This window comes from Acinonyx jubatus, chromosome A2 (assembly GCF_027475565.1).
Source record: "Acinonyx jubatus isolate Ajub_Pintada_27869175 chromosome A2, VMU_Ajub_asm_v1.0, whole genome shotgun sequence".
NCBI classification, from domain to species: domain Eukaryota; kingdom Metazoa; phylum Chordata; class Mammalia; order Carnivora; family Felidae; genus Acinonyx; species Acinonyx jubatus.
Genome location: NC_069383.1, coordinates 106303319 through 106324680, shown reverse-complemented (window position 1 = coordinate 106324680; position 21362 = coordinate 106303319). Strand labels below are relative to the sequence as shown.

The 21362-nt window shown below is 49.0% G+C and overlaps 1 protein-coding gene across 8 annotated transcripts in view; it reads right to left on the bottom strand.

Annotated features, from left to right (window-relative positions):
* URGCP (upregulator of cell proliferation) overlaps positions 1-21362 on the bottom strand; it is a 57261-nt gene that overhangs the window by 8272 nt on the left and 27627 nt on the right. The window contains exons 1-4 of one of the 8 annotated variants that reach the window (XM_053218795.1): positions 19552-19703; positions 8499-8616; positions 6251-6277; positions 5871-5941 (exon numbers count right to left, since the gene is read on the bottom strand). Coding sequence is in view for 3 of the 8 variants with exons in the window: in XM_053218794.1 (XP_053074769.1) it covers positions 5871-5941; positions 6251-6277; positions 8499-8641 (241 nt within the window). In the remaining 5 variants the exon portion in view is untranslated. Of the gene's footprint in view, positions 1-5870; positions 5942-6250; positions 6278-8498; positions 13105-15062; positions 15218-19551; positions 19829-21362 lie in introns of those variants that run through there. The other 7 variants (XM_053218797.1, XM_053218798.1, XM_027046021.2 and 4 more) reach the window with 7 other exon arrangements.

The following is a 21362-nucleotide window of genomic DNA, read 5'->3' as shown; positions in this document are numbered from 1 at the left end:
TCCTCATGGTCCATCCATGCTAAAGCATATGGTGGGATTTTCTTCTTTTAAGGCTGAATCACATTCCATTGTGCAGATGGACCACATTTGGGAAATCTCTCCAGGAGGTGATGGACACTTGGGTCACCTTCATGTTTTAGCTGTCGTGATGATGCTATTGATATAGGTGCATAAAGATCTCCTGCAGACCTTGCTTTCAATTCTTTGGGCCCCGCCCAGAAATGGAACTGCTAGGCCATATGGCATTTCTATATTTAATTTTTTGTGGAAGCTCCACCCAGTTTTCCCCAGCAGCCACACCATTCACACTCCCACGTCCATTTCTGATTTTAGTGATAGGAGTATTTTCTCCTTTTTTCTTAGTCAATGTAGCTAAAAGTTTGTCAGTGTTGTTGCTCTTATCCAAGAATTCATTTCTGGTTTCATTGATTTTCTGCACCATTTTTCTAATCTCTGTTTTACTAATCCCTGCTCCAATCTTTAGTATTTTCTTCCTCCTGCTAGCTGCGGGTTTCACTTGTTCTTCTTTTTCTGGTTCCTTAAGTTGTAAAATTATGTTGTTGATTTGAGATGTTTATTTCTTTAAATTTTTTTAATGTTTATTTTTTTGAGTGAGCAAGTGTGCATGAGTTGGGGAGGGGCAGAGAGAGAGGAAGACACAGAATCCGAAGCAGGCTACAGGCTCCAAGCTGTTAGCACAGAGCCCGACACAGGGCTCAAACCCTCGAACCACGAGATCATGACCTGAGCCAAAGTCAGACACTTAACTGACTAAACCACCCAGGCGCCCCAGATGTTTTTTTTTTTTAAGTTTATTTATTTTGAGAGAGACAGAGACAGAGTGAGTGGCGGAGGGGCAGACAGAGGGAGACAGAATCCCAAGCACGCTCTGCACTGTCAGCACAGAGCTCGACACAAGGCTCAAACTCATGAGCCATGAGATCAAGACCTGAGCTGAAACCAAGAGTTGGACACTTAACCGACTGAGCCACCCAGGAGCCCCACACGTTTCTTATTTTTAATGTAAGTTCTTATAGCTCTAAATTTTCCCTCTTAACACTGTTTTTGCTGCATCCTACATGTTTGGGTGTTTTGTGTTTTTGCTTTCATTTGTGTCTAAGTATTTTCTAACTTTCTTGAGATTTCTACCTTGAAACCCTGGTTGAAAGTGTGTTTAGTGTCCACAATTTTTACAATTATTCAGTTTTAGGTTTTATTGATTTATAACTACATCCCATCGTGCTCACTTTACAATATCTACCTTGTAAAATCTCTGTAGACTTGACTTGTGGATGTACACTTTAGAAGAACGTGTGTGTCATGTTGCTGGGTTAAGTGTTGTCTATGTTTGTTAGATGTGGACAGTTTACTGTGCTCTTTAAATCCTCTATTTCTTTTCTTGTCTTCTGTCTGGTTGTTCTATCTATTATTGTGAGTGGGGTATTAATGTTCCCAGCTCATACTGTAGAGCTATTTCTCCTTTCTATTCTATCAGTTCTTGTTTCAAATATTTTGATGGGCTGTCATTAGGTGTGTACATGTTTATAATTATTGTATCTTCTTGCTGTATTGAGTCTTCTATTAACATACAATGCCCTTGTTTGTCTCTTGCAACCTTTTTTATGTGGAATCTATTTTGTCTGATATTAGTATAGCCACTCCTACTATCCACTGGTTATTATCTGCATGGAATACCTTTCTTCATCCTGTCACTTTCAACTTCTTTTTATCTTTGGATCTCAAGTGAGTCTCCTGTAGACAGCATATAGTTGGGCCAATCTCTGTCTTTTCATTGAAGAGTTTAATGCCTTTATACTTAAAGTAACCACTGACAAGGAGGCACTTACTTCTGTCATTTTGCTCTTTGTTTTCTATATGACCTATATACGTCCAAAAACTTTGCCCCTTTACATTCTACCCCCACCTCTTTTGGTTGTTGATATGACAAAAGCACATATTTATACACTGAGTGTCCCAGAACATAAACTACTAATTCTTTCAAATGCATTAGTGTCATAAATTATGCAGGAAATAAGATTTGGAGTTAAAAACCAAAGTTACAGTAATATTACTATTACATTTTTTTCTTTAAAATGTATTAGTCTTCTATAGAAAACAAGAAGTAAGCTACAAACCATTGTTAGAATTGTTACATTAGCTATTATAATTGCCCATTTACCTTTATTTAGATCTTTATATCTCAATACATCAGTAATACAGTCACTGTTTAGTGTCCTTTCTTTTCACCTGTAAAATTCCCTGGTGCATTTCCTGTAGGGCAGGTGTAAGGTCACCAACTCCCTCAGCTTCTCTTTACCTGGGAATATCTGTTTCTCCTTCACTTTTTTTAAAAGTAGGCTTCATGCCCAGCACGGAGCCCCATATGGGGCTTGAACTCATGACCTTGAGATTAAGACCTGAGCTGGGATCAAGAGTTAGAAGCTTAACTGAATGAGCCACCCAGGCATCCCTCTCCTTCACTTTTGAAGGACAGATTTGCTGGGTATAGGATTCTTAGCTCATAGTTTTTTTTTGTTTGCTTAGCACTTTATTTTTATTTTTTTAGCACTTTAAATATATATTCCCACTGTCTTCTGGTTTCCAAAGTTTCTGATGAGGAAACTAGAGATGATCTTGGAGGATCCTGTGTATGTGATGATCTGCCTCTCTGCTGCTGCCTTCAAGACTCACTCCTTCTCTTGTTGAAGTTTAATTGTAACGTGTCTTGGTGTGGGTCTCTTAAAATTCATCTTACCTGGACTTTGTTGAGTTTCTTGGATTTTATATGCATGTCTTTTTAGGAAGTTCTCAGCCATTATTTCTTCAAATATTCTCTCTGCCCCTCTCTCTCTCTCCCCCCTCCTTCTGGGAGGCCCACAATGAGTACCTACTGATGGTGTCCTATGGACATCTTAGGTTCTGTATGCTTTTCTTCAATCTTTCTGTCTCTGGTCCTCAGCTTCCATAAGTTCCATTGTCCTATCTTTAAGTTCACGGATTCTTTCTTCCATCTGCTTCCATCTGCCTCTGAATTCCACAAGTGAAGTTTTCATTCTGGTTACTGTTCTTTTCAGCTCCAGAATTTCCTTTGGTTTCTTATTCTAGCTCTTTATTGATATTACTGTTTAGTTCACATATCATGTTCTTGACTTTCTCCACATTTTCCTTCAGATTTCTGAGCATCTTTAGGATCATTGTCTTAAAGTCTTCGCCTAATACATCTGCCCTCAATCTTCTCAGTGCCCGCTTTTGTTCAATTTGTTTTTCTTTGAATGGGTCATATTTCCCTGTTTATTTGTGTGCCTTGTGATTGCTTTATTGAACACTGGACATTTGAATCTAATAATGTGGTAACTCTGGAAATCAGATACCCCCACCTTCCCCAGGGTTTGCTGCTCTTTGTTATTATTTGTTGGGTTGTGTAGGTGAGCTCTGTGCTCAGGAGCAAACTGAGGTGTGAAATTTAGGCCCTCTGAGGTGTTTTCTGAAATCTTCTTTGGGAATGCCCACCCACTATCTAATTTCCCCACATATGCAATTGCTTTTGAATGTTCTAGTGTCTAATGTCTGGCTCCCAGAAGGGGAAAGGGCAAAAAATTAATGGGAGGAAGGGTGCTGGTTTTGAAATCCCCTGGAAGTCACTTCAGCTGGAGGAGGAGGGGCTTGCAACAATAAGGAAGGGGCAGCAACACCAACGGCCACCCTGTGTCTGCACCTCTGTGATCAGAAGCAGTAAGCAGCAGAGCGGAGATCCCCGGTATTTGGGTAGGGTTCTTTCTGCCCACTCCAGCTGGTTCCCGCCAGCCGTGCGCAAGCTGCTGCAGGACTGTGTGCACAGCAGCCTGCATCTGTCTAGGAATGGGAGGCAGGGAGCTGCTACTGTGCTGAGAGACGTAGCTTTTACCAAACTAACTACAGATTTACTACCCAAGCCTCCCCCTGGAAGTGGCAAATCTCCACCTGACTCCAGAGTTACAAAGCAGTTAGTGGCCAGATCCACCAGTACAAGTGCTGTGCAGGTTGGGAGACAGATTCCTGGCGTTTCCTATTCTGCCACCTTCCCAGAATGAGAAGAGTTTAAAGAGTTTTCTTAAATTTCTTTTAAAGAATGAGCTAAAGGGGCACCTGGGTGACTCAGTCGGTTGAGCATCTGACTCTTGATTTTGGCTCGGGTCATGATCTTACAGTTTGTGAGGTCGCGCCCCATATTGGGCTCTGTGCTGACAGGACGGAGCCTGCTTGGGATTCTCTCTCTCCCTCTCTCTCTACCCCTCCCTTTTCTCTTTCTCTCTCTTAAAATAAATAAACATTTTTTACAAAAATAAATTTAAAAAATAAGGAATGAGCTATGAAGTAATTAACACCCTCAGATGGAAATGAGGTAAATAAACTCTGTAAGAGGATTATATATAAAACGAATCCATGCTTTTAAAAATCGGGAGTATGAGTATCCCTGGAAGAGGCAGGGTGGGAGGGGACTACTGGGAAACTGACGTGTTTGGCTTCTTTGTCTGGATGCTGCTTAAGATAGGTCTGTTCATGCTTGTGAAAATTTCTCCAGTTACACACTGGGAATGTGGGCACTTCTTCAGGTGTACATCACACTTCAATACAACTTCCCTCTTAATCCTATAGGTTGAAGAGTTTGCTTTTAAGTCTTATTAATGAAACAGGCTGAAGAGGAAATCTCATACCTCAAGAAGAAAATTTCTTAAAATAATTACTAGAGGCTTATTCATTGGAGAGATAATAAAGATGGGACGTAGGAAGGCAGCAGAGTGTCTCTGAGCATTGGTTTCCTCAATGAAACAAAGGACCAATAGTGACTAACCACCTGGCTCACAACAGGCATCCAGTGGGGGGGTTCCCTCCCCCAATCACCCCATGCTGCCTCCCAGTCTCTCTAGAGCAACTCTCATTCTGACAGAAATCCCTGTGGTCAAGGAAATGTTCTAAGTCTGCATGTCCAACAAGCACCTGAAATATACCTGGTGTGACCAAGGTAGACGTTGTGTGCCTAATGGCTAAGGTACCGCACAGCACATTCTAGATCTTGAGAAGGTGTAAGGCTTTGGCCAATTTCTACTTGATCCCAACTTTGCTATGAGGCTTGACCTGGCATTTACTTCCCCCAGTGCCTACCTTCTAGAACAGAAGCTCCATGGGACGTGGGCCACTGCATTCACTACTATTTACTATATTCACAGTGCCTACTCCAGTGCCCGCACACGGTAAGTGGTCAACAAATATTTGTTTGGATGAATAAAATAAAACAGAATTTGATTAATCCAGACTTCTTTACATATTTTTGTGGGGTTATCTTTGCATACCACTCTGATATCCAATAGGACATATTTATTTCGAGAAGCACTGAATTAGCAATAGATCCAACATGGATTTCTAAGAGAAAAGGTGTCTGATGTGTGGCCACCATACCTCAAAGCTGAAGTCACGAGAGGCAGTCCCAGCCCCAGCCCCCAAACCCACTGAGGAAGAGACCCAGCCCGTGTGAACCACAGCCAGGAAGACCACGGATCGGTCTGCTTGGGACAGTTCTGCTTTATCCCTGTTGTCCCAACACAACGCTCAGAAGTGCCCAGGTCACAAAGTAGACAGTCACCCAAAGCCAAGATTCAGGGTGGCAGGAACAACATGCTTGAATTGGACGATACGTTCCCAGAAAACTGTGGGATAATCACCTGTTGGAAACTGAACCCTACTTTGAATATATGAAGTTAAAAGGCCCTTGAATGGAATCATTTCATAAAAGGAAAAACAAAAGCCTTAGGCTTATTTATTTCTGAGGCCTGTGCGCCCCTGCCCAGGATGCTGCCAGAACCAGCTTCCAAGCGGGTGCCAGCCCCCATTACCTGCAATGGCCACCGCGGTGCGTCTCTCAGATGCTTTTATTCCTGGGGCCACTTCTCCCAAATCTGAGCGTCTGAAACAATTCCAAAGGAAAACTGTAATGAAAATAATGAAGTAATACCACAACTTGATTCTACCTGTCAAGTTGGCTGCACGTCAGAACCTCTTGGGGGGACTTGAAAACTACAAATCCTGGCCGCGCCCCAGCTCGTGGAAACCAGACCTGGGGGCTGGGCCCGGGCAGCACTGTTTCAAAGAGCTCCCTCAGTGATTCCAACGTGCAGCCACCACAGAGAAGCCCTGGTCGAGAAAAACCAGCCCTCTCTGCAACCGCAGGCCAGAGCACACATCGTCATTCAAAAAGACAGAAAAACATACATACCCTTTGACCAGTAATTCCACTTCTAGCCTAAGGAAATAATTAAGATTTAGTTACAAAGATGTTGATGTCAGCTTTACATATAATAGTGAAAAACTGGATGCCTTTTAAAATCAAAGTCCGATTACAGAGAAGTATGGTACAGTCTTATTCTGTACTCATTAGAAAATACTGTATGGATCACACCTTGTGGACACAGAGATGTTGGACGATGTTACAGAATGACGTGAATGATATATTCATTAGCAGGAGGAAAAGTCAAGTTACAGAACAATATGTGTAGTATGACGTTTCAATAAAATTGTATTTGTGTATTTCCCTACAGGTGTACATAAGGAGATCTAGAAGGATATTCATCAAGAGTAACAGTGTAGGCAGACAGGGGTGGTCCTGAATTCTTTTAAGTAGGTTTGGTAAGTGCAGTCCGTTTAAGAATGAACTATTTTAAATATATTATAAAATTGAGTAAATGTGCCGATTTTGTCAGGAGCCAGGGGTCCACTGGTGAAGAAGGGACACACAAATATGGAAAGAAGAAGCTAGAACAAGAACTCCCAGGGGTACACAGGAACCAGTGAGGCCAGCACGACGGCACGATTTCTACACGCGAGCGTGTGGGTACGCATTTGCATCTATACACATTCTCTCTCCTAGCTCCGTCCACCAAAAGGGCCGAATACTCTACGGAGACAGTGAGCGCACCAACCCCCTTCTGTGCCATTCCACACTAAGAGACAACAGGTCTCCTTGGAGGGATGGCCAGGAAAGAACAAGAGAAGTCTGAGCATCTTCAGAAAACAAGGAAGTGCTCAAAAAAATGCTAGGGTAGGTCACAGAACATAGGTGCCAGCTTGAAGAGGCTCCTACGGCCAAGTCTGGGACAACCTGAGTGTGAGCATAATAAATACAGTAACTAATGAAAAACCATTGAAAAGCAGGACTGAATGAGTCCGTGTAGGTATATATAAACAAACTGGGGGAGGGAGGAGGGCTCTTGCTCACAACTATCTGATGAGTCAAGTGCTGCAGCTGGAGTAGTATCATTCTGCGACCATCTCAATCTCAATGAAGACTGGTTCAGGCCAGGGGCACCTGGGGGGCTCAGTCGGTGAGTGTCCAACTTCGGCTCAGGTCATGATCTCAGGGTTTGTGAGTTTGAGACCCATTTTGGGCTCTGGGCTGACAGCTCAGAGCCTGCTTGGGATTCTCTCTCTCCCTTGCTCTCTGCCCCTCCCTCGAGTGCACACGTGCTATTTCTCTCTCGTGTGCACGCTCTCTCTCTCTCTCTCTCTCAAAATGCCTCCCCACAGACTGCTTCTTAGGGGTCAGGGAGAAAAAAAAAAACCTAGTAATTACAACGATGCACACTTGGGGAATACCTGACTGGGTGATCAAATCAGTGACAACATGACAGATGGCCACTGTGTGCCCCAGCCTTCGCACCCTGAGAAAGAACATGTCACTGGGCAGTGTTCCGACTAAGAATGAAAAGTCCTGGTCTAATTGTGGGGGCAAATCCAAAACAGAAAGTCACCTGGAGGGGAGGACTATGTTATCCCAAAGTCACAAAGGACAAAACAAAGGTGGAGGAAACGTTCCAGATTCAGGGTGCTGGAGAGATGTGAAAACAAAATGCAGGACCTGACCCCACACTAGATCCTGAACCGGAGGGAGAGACTTTGGGGTCAACTGACAGAATTGAAATGTGGGCACTATGCGTGTTGAAAGCATGGATGTTGATGACTGAACCACAGCTGTAAGAGAGTATCTCTGCTCTCAGGAAACCCCGAAGGATCTGGTGAGAAAACAGGATGCTGCATGTAGCTGACTCTCTAGTGCATAAGAAAGATTACGCATGAGTGTACTCATGTGTGTACATAAACACACATGCAGCGAGAGCCGGAGCATGAGAAATGAAAATGATAAGTGAGCTAAAATATTAAAAACAGCAAACTCTGGATAAAGGGCCTTTCACTTTTATCATTTATCTCTAGGTGCAAGTTATTTTAATAAAAAATGTCAAAGTTTATTTTGTTCTATTTACATTCTTTAAGTGAAAGAAGCATGTATTAATAAAACCAAAAGAACTTAAAAATGATGCAATGAGAGGGGTCTGGGCCAGAATAAGATGTGCAGGTGCCCCAGAGAGACCAGATTGCTGTGTCTTCCAGGAGCATGGGGACACTCAACTCCATGTAAGGGACCCTCAGACCATCCAGCCCCCACTAATTCCCCAGCAAACAAGTCACACCCGCAGTCCGGAAGGAGACTCCACGCCGGGTCTCTGGGCGTCTCATCCTCTGCCTGCTGTGAGGAGAGTCCTGGAAACACAACTGTACAGCACAGACTGCTAAGCTCCGCCCCCGATGCTGATAAAAAAATGAGAGTTTTCATTGCTTTTGTAGTAAGAAAAAAAGTAACCTTAAAAATAGACAACAGGACGGGTATAAACTGGCTCCCAGAGTAGAAGCAGGCATGGCCTGGCCGCACACACGCGCCTGAGGTCCAGGCTGGGAGAGGGGAGGACCAAAGGACAGGTGTTTACAGTCGGGGGCTCCTCCCACCCACACACGGGCTCCTGGGACAAGAGCTGAACCTCAACCCTTTCCTTCCAACACAAAAAAGCAGGCAACAAAAGTGATATTATCACAGGGATTCTGTCCTGTATTCCTGTCCACAAACTGCACATCTGTATTGTGAACGGAACACAGGGCCCAGCCTGGCAGGGGATCAGAAGCTTGGCTCCGCCTGGCACTTTTTACCTTTCGATCTACTTTCAACGCTTTCACAGTCTCAATTGTGTTCAAAGTCCTTTGCTGAAGCTGTCACCCCCGTGCGACTACATTTGGAGACGAGGTCTGTGCAGAGTGTGATACTGTGATTTAAAAGAATTTATTTGGTTCGTCTCCATTCCTGGCACACAGCTCCTAAAAACCCTTGGGATTTTTAGGATTGTGAGGTGTAAAGGTGCCTCTTATAATGTTAACGAGTGAGTTTGGGAAAGCACCTGAGGATGGGGGCAGGTGGCCTGGGGACCTAACCACGTGGTTACAGGATTGCAACTTTAAGTTCATGGACAGGAGGGGCTGGAGGTTGGATCAATCACCAGTGGTCAATGAGTTCATCACTCATGCCTGTGTAATGAAGCCTCCAGAAAACCCCGACAGGACGGGGTTGTGAGGGCCTCCAGGTTGGTGAGCACGAGATCTGAGAGGGCAGGGAGACTCCGTGCCCCTCCCCACACACCTGGCTGGTGCAGATCCTCTTCTGGCTATTCCCGAATCACTCCTTTTGTAACAAATGGGTAATCTAGTAAGTAACACGTTTCCCTGAGTTCTGTGAGTCACTGCAGCAATTAACTGACCCCAAAGAAGGGTCATGGGAACCGGACTCACCCCTAGTCAGCCAGAATCATAGGAGGCAGCCTGGATTCTCACTGCTGGCATCCTAGGCAGGAGATGTTCATGGGAGCCCCAAGCTGTAGCCCATGTCACAAGCACGGCAGCGGCCCAGGCCTGCAGTGTGGAAGTGGGGCTGGGGGTGGGGTGGTCTTGCATGACAAGACCCTGAACCTGTGGGAGACGCTCGCTGTCTCCAGGCAGACAGGGTCAGTGATGAGCTCAATTTCAGACACCCTGCAGGTGTCTCAGAATTGTTTGCTGGTGTGGACAGAACCGCCCTCCCTCACCCCCCGCAACATTACAATTAGATCAAGAATTCCGTTTTGGTGGCAATTGCAGTTAAACGAGGTCCTAAGCCTAGGGCTTGTGGAGAGCTGGCTCTCTGTCTGCAGCTTCACAGAAAAGGCCACATGAGGCCACGGCGAGAAGGTGGCCGTCCACAAGCCAGGGAGAGAGGCCTCAGGAGAAACCAACCATGACCACACTGCAGTCAGGGCACCCAGCCTCCAGGACCATGCGACACAAGTCTGTTGCTTCCGGCACCATGAGCACAGCAACGCCATACCCAAAACATCCTTCGAGGTGGAAACAGCACAGAGGCCTGCCCACTGCCCCCACACCAGCAAACACGGCTGGACCCAAACCTCAGTCCTCTGGCTCCCCCGGGGCTCATCACTTTTAAGACTCAGGTAGATTTTAGGTAACTTAAAACTACAGCTAATAATTACAAAAACCCTGAGTACCCGGCCCGGCCTCAGGCACATGCAGCCCAGGAGGCTTTCTGCAGAGCAGGTGTGGGAAATTACTAACATCATCACTATCTTTTTCTGCTTCCCAAAATAGGGGGAATATAAAATATGGAAGAGTACCAAGAAAATGCCTTTGCTCTTTTGAAAATTACTCAACAGATGAACCAATCCCCTCCCCCCCGTTAGTCTGATTCCATTGCTACAAGCACATTCTAGCTCTGGCTTCCAGAGGACGACATTCTGTGAGGCTGGGGTCACCTCCCCATTACGGGCCAGAGTGCAAAGCCAAACATGGAAGCCAGCTCAGGTCCTGTGCAGAGGCCCATGGTGGGCGTGGGCTCCTGGCCTCCATGCTGACCAGACCTGGGGTGTCTCCCCACAGGGACAAGGGGTGATCTGACCGCCGCCCTGAGGGCCCAGTGCATCTAGCGGTACTTCCTTGCTAAGTCAGTGAGCAGACACTGTGGTCTGCACCCTTCGACGGCTTCCTTTGAGTCCAGCAGGAAAAATGAGGGCCCTGACAACTCCCTGGCCGTGTCTCCTAGCTGATGGGGCACGCCATACTTTCCTTGTCCTTCTTCTTTTTCCAACTGCCCAGAAGATTTACCTGCAGAGGTTTTCTACATCTGGAGAGTCTGATTCTGGAGACCAGGGTGTTCATGCACGCTGACCCACCTCTGACAACGGAGACCAGTGCACCCCGTCAGAGCTGCACACTTCTCGGGCAGCGGTCTTCAATGCCCAGAATAAATGGTCCAAACCTGGTGAGCAGGGCTAATTCCTAGCAACAAACCCCACTCCTTCACCAGGTGGTGACAATAAAGCAAGATGGCACAGAAAACCATCCCAAGCAGGATATGAGAGAAATACAGGTGCATTTGCTTACTGTAATGCAGCCAGCAGCCTACTATCAATTGCTTTGGATAATAAAGAATCTGCTCAATTTTTGCTGTTTTATGCTGACAACTTGTAAGACCCACCAGTCGCCCTCCTGCCCCACACCTGGGCCAGCTGACAAGTAAGCCTAGGGACTTCTTCCTCTGCCCTGGAGGAGGGGTGGGGGGCCCTCCTCCCATTACCACCCCCGAAACAAAATAAACTCTGAAGCCAGTTGTTCTGCCTAGGAAGCCTCACTAAATTAGTAATAAACCTTTATAAACCAACCTGGTGTGTGTTTAGGGTTGAAATGTGTCCCCCCAAGGGGCACCTGGGTGGCTCAGTTGGTTAAGCGACCGGCTTCGGCTCAGGCCATGATCTCATGGTTGGTGAGTTCGAGCCCCATGTCGGGCTCTGTGCTGACAGCTTGGAGCCTGGAGCCTGCTTTGGATTCTATGTCTCCCTCTCTCTCTGCCCCTCCCCTGCTCATGCTCTGTGTCTGTCTCTCAATAATAAATAAACGTTAAAAAAATTTTTTTAATAAAAAAAGAAATGTGTCCCCCAAAAAGGTATGTTCAAGCCCTAACCCCAGTACTGAATGTGGTATTATTTAGAAATAGGGTCTTTGCAGATATAATTAGTTAAATTAAGACCAGATCATACTGGGTAGGGTGGGTCCTCTTATTAGGAAACTGTGGTTGGTCCACAGCGAGCAAAATGTGGGCAGGGGAGGCAGAGACCGCAGTGCTGTGTCTACAATCCACAGATCACCAGCAGCCACCAAAAGCCAGGGAACAGGGAGGCACCAACCGGGCCCACACCCTCATCCCAGACTCCTGGTGTCTGGGATGGTGGCGGAATACGCTTCTCTCTTCTTTGTGGCCCTTGTGACAGCATCCCCAACAGAGTTCATAGAGCACGAGTGTGGCTCCTGACGGCTGGATGTGGCGTTCTCCCCAGTGCGTCCCTTCTCTGCTACTTGCAAGCACACCAGTCATTGGAGGACGGCCCACCGAGCCCAGCATGACCTCATTTTAACTAATCACAGCTGCCAGGAGCCTATTTCCAAAAAATGGTCACATTCACAGCTATGAGGGGTTAGACCTCAACACACGTTTTGGAGGTGACACGATTCAACCTCTAACAACATGCAAGCCACAGGAGAGGCCATCCCAGCTCCACAGGGACCACCCACATTGAAGTGTTCAACTCTCATCATGTGCAGGGGCATGACTAGCTGAGAAAACAGAGGAGCTGGGTCTGTGGCAGCGCCTGGGGGCGGGGACACAAGCAGATGTGGGATATCACAGCACACCCTCTCAGCAGCCCCCCTCCCGGGGCCATAATCATCGCACCCCCAAGTGGAGCAGGAACGGGGCTGCGTGCAACGAGGCTGTGTCCTGGGTTCACTGAGCGAGAGGAAGTGACTCTGAGTCCTCCGAGAGCTCACACAGGAGCCATGTCACACCCCACAAGACACATGGGCTGACCTCTGAGCCAAGGCTGGCCGTCCCCGCCCCGCACAGCTCATCAGGGTGCTGTGAGGGTCTGGGGAGGTTTACATGTGGGAAGCAAGTTCATATAAGGCAGTCAATGTTCTCCTGGACTTACCCTCACATTTACTCCCTGCCAGGGACTTCCCTAGGAGTTTCGGATCATTCTGTGAAGGACACAGACATCCTTGCTCTCAGCTGGGGGAGATGGACAAGTAATAACTTTTAAGTAGAAGGCACACTGGAAGATGCCCTGAGGCCTGGGCTGGGGCTGCTGTGGGTAAAAGAGGGTGGGGACTCCCGGAGTGGGGGGGGGGGGGTGGGGGCACAGGAGAGCTCAGGCAGGGCAGGGGGGCCCCAGAGGAGGGGGGGCCCAGGATGAGCGGGAGGGCAGGGTGAGCAGAAGGAGGCAGCAGGACAGGTGAGGCTGAGCTCTTCAGGCCACAGACAAGATCCACTTTTATTCCAGGGGAGGAGGGAGGGGGGAAGTGCTGAGTGTAGGTGGCACGCCTGTCCAGTGACAAAGGTCATACCTGGGTGGTGGCAGCACCAGAGACACTGACACAGGGCTGGACTCAAAGTCTCTGTGAAGGGTTCAGCAGATGAGGCAGAACATGTGAGACAGACAGTGCAGGCAGCAGACCGGACTGACAGCTGCCCGCATCTCAAGAGACCAGTGTAAAGAAACTATTTGTGCGTCCCCAGCTTCCCAAATTCTCTCACTGGGGCGGCAGTTTTCCAGATCTACTTGCAAATAAAAGAATCAAAACCCACGGCCAACGCCCTGTAGACAAGCAGGTTAGAAACGTACATTTACAACGTCAATGAGAGGGGTGAAGAATCCACACAGCAAACAGGCAGCATCTGTATGAGAACTTTCAGATCCCAAAGACCATAAAAGACTTGAACAAATGAAGAGCTGTATCCTATTTAAGAAAGGAAGGCTTAACGTGATTTTCTAAGTCAATGCTCCCTGAGTTAACCTGTCTGTGCATCTAGGCTGAAAAACAGATAAGCTGATTCTATGGAGAAATATTTGTACAATATCAGGAAAATTCTGAAAAAGAACAGCAATGAAAGAGACAAAACCTGCCGGAGAGTAGGACACAGGACCAGCCACCAGAAATGAAGGCTGCAGGCCCGGCTCATAAGCAGACAGGCCGCTGGGTGGCAGGAGGCCCAGGGGCAGGCCCCAAACCCACAGGGAATCTGGTCCCTGACCCTGGGAGCTCACAGTGTCTGGTGGCTAAAAACAACCTGGAAAAGGTAACGGCAAACCCTGGCCACTCCCTTCACCAAAGTATCAACTGGACCTAAGATTTAAATTGGAAAAGGAAACAAAAAGTGCACTCAAAGGAAATATTAAAGACTTAAAAATCAGAGCCGGGAAGGCTTCATAAAGTCACAAGGCAAACGACAACAGGAGAAGTCTTTGTAACACAAATGGCAAAAGGCTGGTTTTCTCCATATACGAAAAGCTACAAATCCTCAAGAGAAAGCCAAGACTCCAAAGAGAAAAGTGAGACAGGACATCTCCAAAATGCATGTCAGGTTTAAAACAAAACAAGGAGGACCCAGAGCCCGGCTGTGCCCTGGAGTCGGGGGGTAAGGATGCCTCCTGGGTGGGACCTGGGCACCATGCCTGCGTTTCCACAAAAGTCCTTTCACACCTTTTGAGATTTGTACCGTGTGTGCATTACTTGTTGTGAGAAATAAGGCAGCTAATGGGGTGCCTGGGTGGCTCAGTCGGTTAAGCGTCTGACTCTTGATTTTGGCTCAGGTTGTGATCTCTCAATTCGTGGGATAGAGCCCTGTGTCAGGTTCTGCCAGTGTGGAGCCTGCCTGGGCTTCTCTTTCTATCCCTCCCCTGCTCATGCTCTTTCTCAAAATAAAGAAATAAACTTTAAAAATTTTTTTTAAAAAAGAACACTCCCTGACTGGAAAGCCCCTGACACTCGTGGTCCTGGGTAGGATGCCCTTCCCTAAGCTGGACAGAGGCCGGCAGCACGGCCATCCCGCCCGATCAAGCGCTGGCCCCCCACCACGGCTAGGTGAGCTTTGCTGAGCTGCTCTGCACAGCCAGGGATGCTTTGCCTACAACGCCCCTCATCGCTCTCCCTTCTTCTCCAGTGGGGGACACCCTGAGGGCTGGTGTGGCTCCTTGGGGAATGGGCAGGGGGAGGAGGTGGCAAAGTCTGCAGCCCACTGGTAAGACCGCATCCCTTCCCCAGGAACGACAGCAGCCACTGAGCGGGCAAAGAGCTCCTCACAGACTTCTCCTGGAGCAGACACACACCTTGCCTGAGTTCCTCAGTGTCTCCACCCCACAGTGCGTTTGTGGGTCCTCTCCTCCCCCCTGGTGTGAAGAGCCCATCTGGACCAGGCCAGGCTCTGGCAGGAAAGCTGAACCCGTCCCAGACGGCGAAGCCCCAGATCCTTTCCTTCCCCACAAAATGATGGTGTTAGGAGAGGATCTTCCTGGATAGGAATGATAAACAGTTAAAATAAAGTCTCAGATACTTTTAAATGTGTGGTGCATGATGGGGGGGCACCTACCCCAGCAGACTTGCTCACCTCTTGCTCTTCTGTTTGGGGACAGGCCTCACTGTGTTACATCTCACTTACGGGGTGTACATGGCTAGAACCCAATGTCAACATTGGGATCAAAGCCACTGGGACTATTTCTGAGGGAACACAAGCAGTCAGGTAGGAAGTTTCTATCTTTAAAGACCCAGTGAGTGAATATGCCATTAGCTTCCTAGTTCTTTTTTTTTTTTTACTTTTTTTTAATGATTTTATTATTTATTTTTGAGAGAGAGAGAGAGAGAGAGAGCGAGCATGAGCAGGGGAGGGGCAGAGAAAGAGGGAGACATGGAATCCGAAGCAGGCTCCAGGCTCTGAGCCAACGTGGGGCTCGACATCATGAACTGTGAGATCACGACCTGAGCTGAAGTCGGACACTTAACTGAGTCCCCCAGGCGCCCCAGCTTCCTACTTCTTAACTCAGTAATTCCATCAGACAAGCAAAACTTTTAAAGTCTGATGTCGTGTGTTGGGAGGTGCAGAGAGGGAAGGTGGTGTGACCCCTTGTGAGGACACTTCAGTAGTTTCATTCAGGCCCCCTGACCACAACATCCAGTTCTTTGAACCTACTCTAGAAAAAGGTATGTGCATGTCCAGGGGAGACGTGATGTGTAGCATCATCTTACAGAGAAAACTGGAAACCTCCCTAACTATGTAACATGACCATGTCACATGATATGATATAAATGTCAAGATTTAGGTAGATCTGATCCTGGTTCTGACATGTTGGCTGAGGACAGCAAACTGCAGAATAGCATGAGAGCATTTAAGTAAAAACAGAACAAATACATGCTCTGAAAAGCAAACTGTGTTATGTATATTTTCCCACAATAAAAAAATGGGGCGGGGGGGGGACAGAGCAAAGAACAAACATAATGTGTAAATGCACAGGAAAATGTCAGAATAGTTGCCTAGTTAAGACACAGGGGCAGGGGGTGGGGGGCAGGGAACGACACTCCACGCGTATCTGGAAGTCTGTCTCTCTGATAAGAACAGCCTAATTAAAAATACACCAGGGACGCCTGGGTGGCTCAGTCGGTACAGGCCATGATCTCGCAGTCTGTGAGTTCGAGCCCCACATCGGGCTCTGTGCTGACAGCTCGGAGCCTAGAGCTTGCTTCAGATTCTGTGTCTCCCTCTCTCTCTTTCTGCCCCTCCCCCACTCACACTCTGTGTCTCTCTCTCTCTCTCAAAAAATAAATAAATATTTTAAAAATTAAAAAAAAAAAAGAAGATTCTTGGGGCGCCTGGGTGGCTCAGTCAGTTAAGCATCCGACTTTGGCTCAGGTCATGATCTCGAAGTCTGTGAGTTCAAGCCCAACGTCGGGCTCTGTGCTGACAGCTTGGAGCCTAGAGCTTGCTTCAGATTCTGTGTCTCCCTCTCTCTCTGCCCCTCCCCCACTCATGCTCTGTGTCTCTCTGTCAAAAATAAATAAGCATTAAAAAAAAAATACACCAAAAATTTAAAAGTGGTAGTTTATGGAAATTTGGATTACATTTGATTTTGATTTTGTTTTATACTTTTTTTGTTTTTTAAATTACATGCCATTAACAATCAAATGTAAATATATTTAGCCCATGTAATCCAGGTTTGCTGTCCCTCCAAGTGAGTGTAGATGAGTGGCTGTAAGGCTCCTGAGGTAAGAGCCCCTTCAAGATGGGCTGTGGACAACAAAGGCTACAGACCTTGGTCCCACCAACATACTCGCTGACCCCCGACACTGCACAGGAACGCTGAAAGCCCACCAATGAATCATGGACCCCAGGTTAAGAACTTCTGATTTAGACAACATTTAAAACCACAGAAATAGGGGCGCCTGGGTGGCTCAATCGGTTAAGCATCTGACCCTCCACAGCAGCTCAGGTCATGATCTCACAGTTTGTGGGATCGAGCCCCGTGTTGGGCTCTGTGCTGACAGGGTGGAGCCTGCTTGGGAATCTCTGTCTCCCTCTCTCTCTGCCCCTCCCCCAGTCATGTTCTCTTTCTCTCTCAAAAATAAACTTTAAAAAATAAAAAAAAAACCACCACAGAAACGCCACAATCTGGCAGAGAACACATTGGGATTAGCAGAAATGGACTACAGACTCCCCGGCCCCCGGGAGTCCTGACAGCAAAGGCACAGGCAGAGCACAGAAGACTAGCCATGCATGGGGCAGCAAGGAGTGAAGGCCGGCAGGATGGAGCTGACGGTAGCAGGGTGAGGAGCTCCGTGTGTTCCGGCCCCACCACGCTGCTGTCACATGGACTCCCCCTCAGTGAGCAGTGGGCAGCAAGCCCACAAACGAGGCCAGGCCCACAGTCTGGCCAGGCACCCTGGTCTCTGCATAGCTCTAGACTCATGGGGCTGGGGTTCACCTCAGATGTATCCTTCCCTGTGATGCCCGCTTTCTCACCATTTCCTTCTGCAAAATGCCCAGCCCATCAGTAAGGGTCTCTTCCTTCTCTCCCAGCTCTCTTGCAGAGATTCACTTAGGAGAGAAGATGGGATTCAGAGGTGCCTCCATGAACAGCCCAGGAGAAATCACAGATCCCTTCCCATCCCTGCCCTGATGCCCTGGACTAGTTTCCACAGTACCGAGTCCAGCAGGCTGGACGTCTGCTGGTCAGCTGACTGAGACAGGCGAGAAAGTCCCAGGAAGTCAGGTCTTCCTGGCTGGACTCTGCCCTACCACCTACCAGTGAAACCTGCAGAGTAGACACCCAGGGGTTATATCTGGAAGTACGACTGTCCCCAAATGCGTATATGCCACAATGAGTGACAGTTCTCTCTACAAAATAAAATAAAGCAAAATTAAAGTTTTGTGACCTCAGCTCTGCAACGAGTACATGTCAGAAAACTACAATTTAGTACTAACTGCAGACTCATGGGGACACCCGCTATGGTACAATATCAAATCTAAACTAATGCCACCTGCTACAGGAACACCACTTAGGTAGAGCCTGCTGGCTCTGAGAGGGCTTACCAGGCCACCATAAACTCCACCTCTGACCCAGGTCTAAAAGGAGTGTGCTGGGACACCAAATGGGCCATCACGTTTGGAAGACCAGACAGCAGCCGCACCACAGGCTCAGACATCACCCTGCCTCTGCCTGCTCCCAACAAGAGGGGCCAGAACATGGTGGGACCTTGAACCCTCTGGAATCAGTCTGGCCTTCTGAGGGATGGGCCAGTGTTTATTCTACTTATGAACTCAAGAGTCCTGGGCACTTTATGACCAGAGCTCCCCAGACCTAGAAAGCCTGCAGGTAGATGGAAAAGATCCACCACTTGGTTATCACAAACCCCCTGCTCCATGGAGGCTGAGGACAGAGCCAGACCCCACCTGTAAGAGGCCTGACACCCACCGTCTCTACCCCACTGGAGCTGCTACCACAACCACCAGGTCTAAGACCCTCTGAATGTAGACAGTAGTCAAAAAAAGAATTTTACCAACTAAAGCAATGACCTTGAGGCTAATTTTCCTCCTCTGTGAACTGAGGTATTGGATTAACTGTCATTCCCAGCTTTCATGACCACTTATATTATGGAAGCAAAAACTAATTACAGTTCATTGCTGAGGTTTTATTTCACAAGTAAGGAATTTTTTCAAAAATTACGAACTCTGTGTGTCACCATCTTTTCCTCAAGAAAGAACATTTTAGCACCCAGGCGGTGGAAAGCGGTGATGTCAGAACAGGGGCTGCCACCCTATGGGGCCCGCGGCCCTGGCCTGACCCGAGTCCCGACCCAAAGCCCCAGCCGGCCGGGCAGAGGCCTCCCCTACCCCCAGGGACCCCCCCCCCACGGGGACCCTCGGGGACCCTCTGGCTGCGCCCCGCGGGGTGGGGGGAGGGCCCGGCATCCGCTCCCGGAGAGCAAGTGGAAAACAGCTGCGCAGGGCAGGGCGGGGGCGCCGGCCGACCGGGCTCCGGGCCCTCGGGGCCCAGCGGCTCCCGGATTCCGTGCCGCGCCCCCGCCCTGCTCCCAGTCCCCCGCCCAGCCGCCCCCGACCCGCGCCCCCGCGCCCTCCCCCCCCTTCCCCCGCCCGGCCGCGCCCGCCCAAGGTCTGCTGGAGGCCCGCGGGGCCCGGCGGGCGGGGGTCCGGACTGGGGGCTGTGGGCCAGGGGCAGTGAAGGCGGCCCGCGCCCGCACCTGCACCCGGACACCCCCACCCCGCGGCCCGCAGACCCCTCCCCGGCGCGGCCTGAGCGCCTCACTCACCCGGGCGACGCCATCAGCGCGGCGAGGTCTCGGCGCTGCCGCCGCCTCCGCTTCCTCCGCGCCGAGCGCCTCCGCCGGGGAGGGGCCTCGCGCCGGCCACGGCCGCCCGCCCGGGCCGCTACGGACGGCAGGGGTGCGGGGAGGGGGCCCGGGCCGCTCGGGGACGGGTCCGGGATGGTGGTGGGGCGCTCGGGAAGGTGTCCCAGGGCGCTCGGGGAGGGGGTCCGGGGCGATGGGGGGCGCTCGGGGAGCGGTGCCGGGGCGGCGGGAAGGGGGCCCGGGGTGGTGGTGGGGCGCTAGGGAGGGAGCCCAGGGCGGCGGGGAGGGAGTCCGGGGCGATGGGGGGCGCTCGGGGAGCGGTCCCGGGGCGGCGGGGGGCGATCCGGGAGGAGGCGCGGGCCAGCAGAGGGAGGCGCTCGGGGAGGGGGCCCGGGACAGTGGACCGGGGCGCTTGGGGAGGAACGCAGGGGTTCGTTGGAAGCGCGCCTGGGAGCGGTGGGGTTCGCCGAGCTTTTGGAGGTGTTGGAAGAGGGCGCAGTATCGTCTCCCAGCGGCCTTGGGTGGGGGTGGGGGCGACACAGCACCGGCTTGGACCCGGAGCAGGGCGACCGCGGCGGCCCACCTGCCCGGGTGCCCGCAGGCCAGGACTCTCGGACGGGTGCCTAGGTTGCCAAACCAACCGAACACCTGTCCCGGGGCCACGAAGCTGCGGCGGGACTGGGTGAAGTGGACACCTCCCTGCGATCTGAGTTTAATTTCTGTAAGGAAAGCGTTTCTTTAGCCCAGGAGAGCAAGGCGTTGTTACTACTATTAAACAAGTGGTAACTTTGCTATTTCTTACTTGATTAAGTGCTGTCTTGCATGAGTTGCTGGCCTCTCTGAGCCAGTTACCCCCTGTAAAATGTGTATAAAAGTACACTGTTCATCTCTAAGGACCGTGGAGCACTTTTATTATTCTTTACGTTGTGTTATTAAGCAATAATAATGAGTCTGGGGTTCCCACAGTGGGTTTCACAGGCACCATCTGTGAGTGCTTGAGCCTCAGTTGCTGTTTCAGCAAAATGAGTTTTCAAAAATAAATGAGCTCTTGTAAGTGAAAACGCCTGACAAAAAGCTCTGGAAAATATAAACCACTGTTGATCACATTTCTGTGTTATATTCGGTATTATTGATAATAAATATTTTGTTTTTACTGCTAATAAGAATGAGAGATAGCAAAGCAATGACTGAAAACCTTGCCTCTGGAGCCAGAATATCTGGTTTGAAATCTGAGAGCCACCAATTACCAACTCTGGAAACATGGGCAAGATAGAATCTTCTCAGGGCCATAGTTTACTCATTTGAAAAATCAGGTAGAAATAGGTGCCTTTCTCTGAGGGTTGAATGAGTTAATATTTGTACAGTGACTAATACATTGGCTGGTGCATGGTCTCTTCCCCTTCCTGAAAATCCATATACCGTTGTGAGGATCCATGTTCCCTTCAGTAAAATGGAAGCTCACGGAATTGCTGCCCTAAGTTCAGAAGGTAATTAATGCTCTGTAAAGGGAGTTAAGTAAATCCACAGGGGCTTCGAGACCCCAAATCGGAAGAAATCTCAGAGGACGGGGGTTAGGAAGAGTTTGGGAGCGGACAACTGTTAAATGGCCTAGTTCAAGGCAGTAATGATTGCTACTAGAATAAGGGAGGTCAGATAATTTTTTTAAATAAACTTAGTTAAATTTAAAATATATTTTATGGGGCACCAGGGTGGCTCAGTCAGTTAAGCATCCAACTCTGGATTTTGGCCCAGGCCATGATCTCATAGTAGTG